Below are 9,572 nucleotides of genomic sequence, written 5' to 3' on the forward strand. Positions count from 1 at the left end.
TCAAGCTCAAGGAACTCGATATCAATGTCGAGCCTCTGCTTCTCTATAAAGTTGATGACCCCTCCTAAGCGTACCCCATAAATCTTTTGCTCTAGTGCCTTGAAAGTCGGAGAAGCCTACCAATCCTAAATTGTCCTCTCTACATGGGCTTTCTCCATTTCAAGCTCAACCCCAGCATTCTCTTATCTAAGCTTTACTCTCCTACTTGGCCTGGAGATAATCCTGCAGAGCTCTCATATGAATATCCTCTTTCCAATTTTTCTTTCCTCTACATGGAGGCTCATTTTCAACTCCATGTTTAGAAGATCACTTCAGTCTTCTTTTTAGTATATTGGAGGATGGCATGACCTTAGAGTCTACATTATCGTTCACTTTACAATATAGATCATGACGCGATTGGTATAGATGAAGATAGACATGCAAGCCTTGGATTCACCATGTCCTTCGAGTAATGTTGTTGAACCCCCTAGCCCAGTTCAAGATATATGTCTCCTGTATGGGTTGGGCCACGTTTTCAACAAGCGATAGCATAGTAGATATGGGACGGGTTTAAAAATCTCTTGGACATTCGAGATGGGCTTCTCTCTTTTACAATGAAGAGAATGCTTCACAGATTCCTTCTCACCACTATCCCAAGAATGTAATTTACATTCGTTTGAACTTATACTTACTCAAAAAAATGAGGAATTTGCAGAAGAAAAAGGTAGGGAAAAGAATAAGGTAATGCGAACATGAAGAGGGAAAACTTGGAAAACTCTAACTAGGCAATCTTAGGCTGTTATATGAAAATCTTCAAAAAATGAGAAAATTAAAGAAAGTTGGGGAGCAAAAGTGAAGAAATAGTAGAAAAGTCACAGATATTGAAAGGCAAGGAAGAAGAATGGACGTCGTCCAGACCATCCATTACAAGGGAGAGAATCTTAAATATATCAAATCAAGGCTCAAATCAAAACCACCAAAATTATGCTTTACTGAAGAATCTTGCACTGGAAGCTTCATTGGTCTTGGTTCCCAACTCCATCATTAATTTTCAACACGTGTTGTTCATGCACAACCAACAAGAACAACTGTCTCCAACTAATCTACCATCTTTACTGTTATATAATAAACAAACTAAATCAATCAATCAAGATAAAATTTTGAGCCGTGCTACAACAACCGACCCCTTGACATAACGACTGACAGAAAACACACAAACAAGAGGGCCGGTATTTTTTTATTCCATGCGAGACCCGCAGCTTTGGGAGAGCAGGTCATCCCTTCTGGCAAGGAAATTCGGTCACTCCAACAAAATTCTAAAATTTTACTTTGGACAAACTTTATGTTACAATATTCTACAATCATTTTTGTATGCATGAAAGACAATGGAAATAGAAATGGAGGTATATATATAAATAAATAAATAAACACAACGATAAGTTGAAATTATTTAACTTGCCAAGTTATAAATGATATATAAATAAAAATATTAAAGAAAATCCATCAAATGTGGTAACATTAAAGTGTGGTTGAAATTAATATTTAATTTTAACTAAATTTATAAAATGATGGCTTAATGTTTGTGCTGATGAAATTGTTAAAAAAAATGCAAGGGCAATGAAATCTCAATGAAAACCTGCGAATACGAAGTTGACATCTATTGATGAAAATCAACTATCCAAATTGCAATTCACCAATGATTCATTGTCACATCATTTGACTCGTATTTTAAGTCTAAGTGGCAGTGAGAAAAAAGTTGAGCATGTTAATTTCAAGTGATGGATCAATAAATCATTGGATGAACAATATTTTGAACAGTCAATTTTAGACTACAGATCTCAACTCTTATTTACATCCCTTTCATTTATGTTAAAAAAAATCTCTCTTCAATAATAAATCCAAGAAAGATTCATAAAAAGCCATTGGTTGCTTGAAGAAATATTTGCTTGCGAAATATTAGGGAGAGCTTTTAGAGATATCAAATGTTGGAACTCGACAGTCCTTGTTAAAACTCTTTAGAACATTCATAGAAAGGACACTCTTTGAGTAAAGTGGGCAAATCATTTTTTTCTTCTTGGGATTGATATTTGGGAATACACTGTGAAGAAAGAGGATTCTTCGCTGTTTAAAAGGTTGTTGGAAATTCATGACCAGATTATATTGCCTGAACAAATTGTTCAGGCTGCAAGGGCCAGGCTATCGAATTGGACAACTTCAGGTAGCATCAATGCCACAATCGCATATGATTTTTCAGACCGAAGGGGATGAAGGCAGATTAAGCAACAACTGTTTGGAATGCTTTCGTTACTCCTAAGCATGTATTTATAGAGGTATTTCCAAATTCTTAACTAAGGAAAAATTTAGGCATTAAAGATAGACCAAAATTGCAGTTTTTGTGGAGCTACGATGGAGATGGAACATAATCTATTTTTCACTGGTCAATTTAGTGCACATGTTTGGTAAAAGATATGTGCATGGCTTGACATTAGACATTTTATGTCTACGATCCCTAGTACATTGAAGTGGATTAAAAAAAGAGACTCGGAAAATGACTTAGCATAGTAAAACTAAGAGAATTGCTTTTGTTAGCACCATTTTCCACTTATGGACAGTATGGAACAATTAAATTTTTGAGGATCTTAGACAGCATGTAAATAATATTGTTAGACAGATTAAAACATTAGTATGCAAAGTTATATTTTCTTTGTTATCGTATATTTTGATTCACTTGAGTCTATGGCATTAGAACACTAAATTTTCTCGTTTGTACATCGTTTCTTTTGTTGCCCGTGTACTTATTTATGTACTTGATCTTTGCTTGCCCGTAATACTTGTATTTGTACTCAATCTTTGATTGTCCTAATATGCTTAATGCTTCATGATTTTTGACATTTGCCGATTAAAAAAAAGGGGGATTCATGAAAATCTAGAACAATTGGATGCTACTTGACCGTAATTTCCTTCATCATTAAGCAACGTCTCAAATTTCCCATTATTATAGTATTTTCAGCCACTCATTTTCTTAGTCCTACCTTCTACAGATCACTCGTCAATTTCCCTTGTATTTTTACCTTGCAATTTTAATGTTTCCGTAATAAATTCATTCTAGGTTTCTCATTAAATTGAGGAACTTTTTGCATTTGCCTTTTTAAGAAAATATTTTTTTTTCTTGAAGAATGGGGCAGAAGCAATCGAAAGACGAATTGTTGTATCAGCAAGTGAATTACGGAAACATTGATGGCATTAAATCGCTTCGAAGTGAAGGCGCTGGGCTTGAGGTATCCCCTCAAGAATCTTGACCTAAAAGTCTAATTTATATTTTTCAGGGGTGGGTTCGTGGATGCTTTAGATATAATTGTTAATTCTTGTTATTTCTGTTTCTATTGGAAGAATTTATCATTTTCAGTTGATGCACGGTTCATTTTCTTTGAATTTTTGGTGAAAGACTCGTGGTATATGTTGAGACAGACTTGCACATATAATTTGCAGGGTTTTTGTGATTTGCTGTTGTTAAATTAGTCATAGAAGATATGCTTTTTTTGATTGGATTAACTTTTTATTTTTTCCGTTGGCTTTCAAGTTTTGTGCAATTATTTGGTAGAGCAAAATGCAGACAATAGTAATTTTAAGATAAGAATTGTATGTGTAAGTGTATGTGTATGTGTATGCCAGTTCAATTCTTTTTAAGTGTTAAATGGTAATGTAAGTAGTGGTGCCGGAGTTACTGTATAGAGCAGTATCAATTTTATAGTATAATGTTAAAGCTGCCTGTACAATATACTTTTATGCACCAAGATTTTTGATGTGTGCTAATGTGGTGTTTGTGATGGCAGTGGATTGATAGTGAGTGGAAGACTCCACTTATTGTCGCTTGTATGAATCCAGGGCTTTACAATGTTGCGAAAACTTTGATTGAACTTGGTGCCAATGTCAATGCTTACCGTCCAGGTACGCAAATATGGTGCTTTCTGATTTTGATAGTTCATGTTTCATAATTTCCAGCTCAACACGAGTCTTTCTTTATTAAGCAAAATTAGAAGAGGAAGGAAAGGAAAGAAAATTTAGATCGAAGACTGTTATGATAGAATTGTTTTGTTCTGTTACCCTGTAATTGTAGAAATGCTTATGAAATTAGGTTGCTGCAGTGGGGTTTATAATGATCTTAGGTATTTGTAATAATACTAACATGTAAAATGGGATAGAGGTATATTTAGATCCTGAAGGGGAACGAACCGCTTGCTTGTGTTAAGATTTTTTGTTTTTCATTTCGATTTTAGTTTTCCCTTCAAAATTTGGGTTGAGTTTGTCATTTCATTTACATTCTTGATTATTTTGGGTGTTTCTTTTTCTACAAATTGAAATTTGCTGCAGCCCCTCTCATTTTTATGTGCATCATTAACTATAATCACCAATCTAAGCATTTTCTAGTTTATGTTCTCTTAGTTTTTCTTTATTTCTGCTTTAATCCACTTCATAAGTTTTTTTTTTTCCCTGAAGGTCGCCATGCAGGGACTCCTTTACATCATGCTGCAAAAAGAGGCCTTGATCAGACTGTGAAGTTGCTTCTTTCACATGGAGGTGTGTATACAATTTCTGTCTATTGTTGCACTCTCCATAATTTAGGTCATGATGTTCCAGTGGCAAATAGGATCTTGTGTATACCATCAATATTTGTCAAATCTATAATTTCTGGTTCAAATTTCAGCAAATGTGTTAATGATAAATGATGATTGCCAAACTCCACTTGAGATTGCCAGAGGCAAAGGGTACAGCAATGTTGTTCGCACTATAGAGGTACTTTTTCTCTTCTTACCATCATTTTAACGCATCAGTTCTGATTTATAAATGCTTTACATGGAGATCATGCAAGGAATGACCTTTTCCTATTATGCTTATTAGGGACATGTGTGCTTATTCTCTGGCTGGTTGCGAGAGCTTTATGGGCCCGGCTTTCTTGAACTTCTTGCTCCTCAATTGCTTTCAAGAAAAGTGTGGGTATTCCATGTTCATGGTCCCCATTCTCAATATAGCAACTTGTTTCTTGAGTTTCAGTTCCTTTTATCTTGTTTATTCATTTTGTATCTGTGTTGTCATTCTCCTTTTCTTAACATTATTTTACTCTATGATTACAAGAAGGTCTTGTTAATACTGTGCAGTTGGGTTGTTGTTTTACCTTGTGGTTCTCGAAATCTTAAAAAGCCTTTTAAGTTGGAGCTTGCTATATATGCCAGTGCACAGGTACTTTTATGTCTGTCTTCATTTGAAGCTCAAATGAAATTATTTTAGCTTTGCCATCTCTGTCAAATTTGTAATTAGTATCATTCTAGCATTTTCATCGCACTGCTTGTAGATGTAGTCTGCTTACAGTTTGACCCTGGTTTTATCTAGATATTTCTCTTTCAAATATCTTCGCATAAGTCATCTCTCTCTCTTTACGCTACCTGTTTTCAAGTACTGAGCAATATCTCTATTTAATCTCTTTTCTTTATCACACACACACAGAGGGAGAGAGAAATGTCGGGGCTTTATTGCTGTATGTTCACACAGGATCAAATTCTGCCTTTCTTTTCTTTGTATTCACATCTACCAGATTGTCCCCTTTTTTAACTCGTATATGTTGTACGATCAGGATGCCCAACCACGATTAATTATTCCGCTGTGGAAGGCCAATCTAGAGGAACCGAACTTCAATCTGACTGATCCAGCAGCTATCGTGTCTGATATTGCAAGCAGTAATTTCTCTACTTAACTTTCATTTTTTAATATACCATTTTCTGGGTTCATGGGTATAGGTGATCAACTTTTTATCTTTATGCATAGTCCCGAGATGCTGGAGGCAAAGGCGAGGTATTAAGACCTCCTAACAGGGAAGGAGTAAGTATATTGAGTTTTGAACTAGCTAAATGAAACTAGAATGAGGAGTTTAGGGGAGCACAAGATATTAAACTTTAAAAGTGATTCTTTTTAATTTTCATTAAATTTCTGTCTTTGATAGTTAGGTATGGAGAATTCATATCTTAAAGTTGCATTGTAAGTGGTGCTTCTCTATGTGGGCCGTTGGTTGGTGGGGGTGGGGGGAAAGATGCCCTGGACATGGAGAGCAAGATAAAATGTTTTCTAAAAGTTGTCACAGATGTAATGTGACATGGCAAATTGAATCCTTATAGGTAGATGTAAACTATGCTTCCGTTTGACATCCGATGATATTCTTTAGTTCAACTATAGGCATATGGAATTTTAAGCCTCAATTGATGTCCAATGGGATCTGATACAGGAATGGTTTAAACTGATTCTAATCGTGCAACTATTTTATGCTCTGATGATAAAATTGTATCCTGAACTACATTTTAGAGCATGTTTGACTAAGCTTAAAAATTAGTAAAAATTTACTTGAGTAACTATTTACACACACATGTTTTGATAAACTACATTTTGTAAGTATCTTTTAGCTTACCGTCGAAATAAGTAACTTGATTTTAAATTTTGATTACTTATAAATAAACGAATTTAAACCTAGCCAAACATGCTCTTGATCTAAAACAGTACCGATACAGAATATTCTTCCCAATATTTACTTCTATGGTTGATAATGATAGGAGGAGAAATGGTGATGTTCCATTATATGTACAGATGAAGAGACTTGTACTATAATTTGATAGTTACTTCCAGCATTTAACTGTGCAACCCATGAGCTACTCTTTGTTTTCTTCCTTTGCAGAGACACGAGTTAAACTTGCACATGCCAATGAAAGTGACAAACAGCAATTGCAGCGTTTCTGCAATGCATGCAAAGGAATTCCTCAGGTGGAATACACATTTTCTGCTAATTTTACTTTTGCACCCACTAGTGCTTCAAGCACCAAAAGGCATGCATACATTTTTATAATGCAAGAGCCTCAGTTGTTAACCACCATCAAAATCTCTTATTGACATCTTGAAAAAGTTTACTTTTCCCATATTTTTATGTACCAAGTCATTCAATCGGCAAGTTTGTCACTGCAGAAAAGCTACAGGACGATAATTTTAGAATTGCATTATACACCTGTTTATGTGTGTGTAGCTGGCATTGTTTTTCGTGTTCTCTTTTCTTTTTCTTTTTTTTTTAATCTGTGGATGAGAGACATTTTACCCTTTTTGTGGTAGAGGTGGGTGTGGGAAACGATAGAAAGAGGAATTGATAATGCCTAACAATTCTTTCCAGTATTTAGAGCTTGAAATTTTGAAACTTCAGGTGACACACTCAACCTTTCCTGTCAATACCCAAGTGCCTGCTGTTCAAGCAACTGCACCGCCAGCTTCAGAAGATGAAGAAGTAGCCATGGCAATCAATGCCTCCCTCCAGGCTGCTGCACACGAAGGACCACCAGTTATCGATTCTCATCCAGTTGCATCCACAAGTTCGGCCAACACTATAGATAGCTCGAATCCGGGGAATAGTGACATTTGGGGGGCATCTATCACCCACAAGGGAAGTGATGAGACTCTTCAGAAAGAAGGTCCAAGTGGCTGCCAAGCTCAGCATATACCAACACAAAATATCATTCCATCTGTTGTCCAATCAACTCTCAAAAACCCATCCACCGTCTCTGTCCCATCAGCTCCACCCGTTGCAGATGCAGTTCCTGACGATGGCCCGATCCACTATCCATCAATTGATTCGAGCCCTGTTGATTTGTCTTCTGACGCTGTAGATGCCTTGCTTGCTAGTCTTGACGGGAAGATAGAAGATAATGCTGCTTCATCTTGTACAATATGCCTGGACGCTCCAGTTGAGGGAGCTTGTGTCCCATGTGGCCACATGGCTGGATGCATGTCATGTTTGAACGAAATCAAGGCCAAGAAGTGGGGTTGCCCTGTATGTCGTGCCAATATTGATCAGGTGATACGAATATATGCTGTTTAATTGTTGGAGGAGATGAAGCTGTTACTGGTGAGTTCAGTACACCTCTAACTAGTCTTTAACTTTTTATTGCATATACATGTTAGGTATACATCTCAGATTGTGCTTCTGACCTGAAGTTTGATCTGAGTTCCTTGCTAGCCTCTAGTTCACCTTAACCAACTTACACTTCTCTCGAGTTGAATTAACCACTTGCTATGAGTTGTGGAGCTTCAATTCTTTTGCTTGATCGAATCCTGATTGAACTTGAACTAGTTTCTCTTATATTTTTATAGTGAAAAAGTCTCGTTCCATCACATCCATTAATATTCAAAAAAATGTTCATGATATTAATTCTTTTGTTTTTCCCCTGCAGATTGTAAATTATATCAAGTGCCAAGAGCAGATGGCCAACTGCAATATAGTATCCTAATCTGTAGCATAATATGAGAAAACACTTGGAATTGAACTTGTTTAACGTTTGGAATCAGTATCATGATCTTTCCTTGAGATGGTACAATGCCAGTGATATGATTTGGTTTATAAAATAATGTGTTAAACAATAAATATTAAAGCTTGTGTGCAGATTGAAGTTTTTAAAAAATGAAAAAAGGGAAGAAGAAGAAGAAAAAATTCGATTCTTAACTGATCGAGTCCTTCGTTAACAAATGAATATATAGACATGATTGAAAGCAAAACTTTAAAATTTACATAGCTTTCATTTCATTATTAAGATTACTTAGAACTATCTTAAAATTCTCGAATCTAATTTTCTCTACAAGCTATAGGCTGCTTGTTTACTATGACTAGAAGGTATAATGTGGACCTTTTTTGGATCTTGTGAGGCATTTCTTCATGTTAAATTATGAGATAAACTCATATTTAAAGATTAGTTTAACATTAAACCACATCATTGTTGCTTTATCAAAAGGTGATCTCTCTTTGGCACAAATTTTATTCGATTTGTTTCCTAATGGAATAATTTCAAGTCATTTGGAAGTAGACTTCTATTGAATCTTCCCATTTAAATACTTTTGACTTTTATTTTCTTCGTTTACATTGTATAAGGATGTGTTTGATTGCGAGTATGAAATTTACAAAGAAATAAAATTTATCTTAGGAATTTGAGAACTTATTTGTATAAAAAATGTGTTTGATTCATTTGTTTCCAATCTTGAAAATATTATACTTGTCTATTTTTAATTGGTAGATAAAAAAGAGATGGATAGAAGAGAGAGTGATTCACCTCTCTAAAGAAAATATTTTTCTTGTTTTTAAGGAAAATATAATTACATGAAAAAAAGTTGAAAAATAATTTTCATAAAAAAAAATTGTCAATCAAATATTCCAAAAGTAGGAAATTATGTGGAAAAAATGACATTTTTCATGAAAAATAAAATTAATCAAACACATTCTATGTAACGTAAAGTGATAAAAAAAAATTAGATCATAAGTAAATTTAACTTATATGTTTACGCTTAAGGTGAATGTGATGTTGATTAGTTAAATGATAATTAAAACATCAGTGATAATTGAGTCTTACATTAATACTCTTATCATTTCCTTTTTGCTTTTTTACCCTATAAGTGAAGGAAAATCAAATTTAGTGTCGGTTGTGTAATTTTGGGGGCCGAGACGAACTTCATAAATTAGCCCCCCCCCCCCCCCCCCCCCCCCCCCCCCCCCCTCTCTTTTTTTTAATTTAATATAAAAA

General features: G+C 35.0%; 1 protein-coding gene across 2 annotated transcripts; it reads left to right on the plus strand.

The window, feature by feature from the left end:
- Window positions 1–2,823: 2,823 nt before the first annotated feature.
- On the plus strand, window positions 2,824–8,450 carry LOC111393348 (putative E3 ubiquitin-protein ligase XBAT34). Of its 2 annotated transcripts, none has more exons than XM_023018849.1 (11): window positions 2,824–2,931; window positions 3,155–3,257; window positions 3,813–3,927; window positions 4,477–4,557; window positions 4,685–4,773; window positions 4,879–4,970; window positions 5,136–5,217; window positions 5,609–5,711; window positions 6,698–6,783; window positions 7,211–7,909; window positions 8,235–8,450. In XM_023018849.1, exons 2-10 carry the CDS (start codon window positions 3,156–3,158, stop codon window positions 7,880–7,882), a joined length of 1,422 nt encoding a protein of 473 aa, XP_022874617.1. In that variant the 5' UTR covers window positions 2,824–2,931; window position 3,155; the 3' UTR covers window positions 7,883–7,909; window positions 8,235–8,450. The 2 variants fall into 2 exon arrangements, with proteins under 2 accessions (XP_022874617.1, XP_022874616.1); XM_023018848.1 differs by having other exon boundaries at window positions 2,925–3,040.
- The last annotated feature ends 1,122 nt before the right edge of the window (window positions 8,451–9,572 follow it).

This window comes from Olea europaea, chromosome 4, assembly GCF_002742605.1.
Source record: "Olea europaea var. sylvestris chromosome 4, O_europaea_v1, whole genome shotgun sequence".
NCBI lineage: Eukaryota > Viridiplantae > Streptophyta > Magnoliopsida > Lamiales > Oleaceae > Olea > Olea europaea.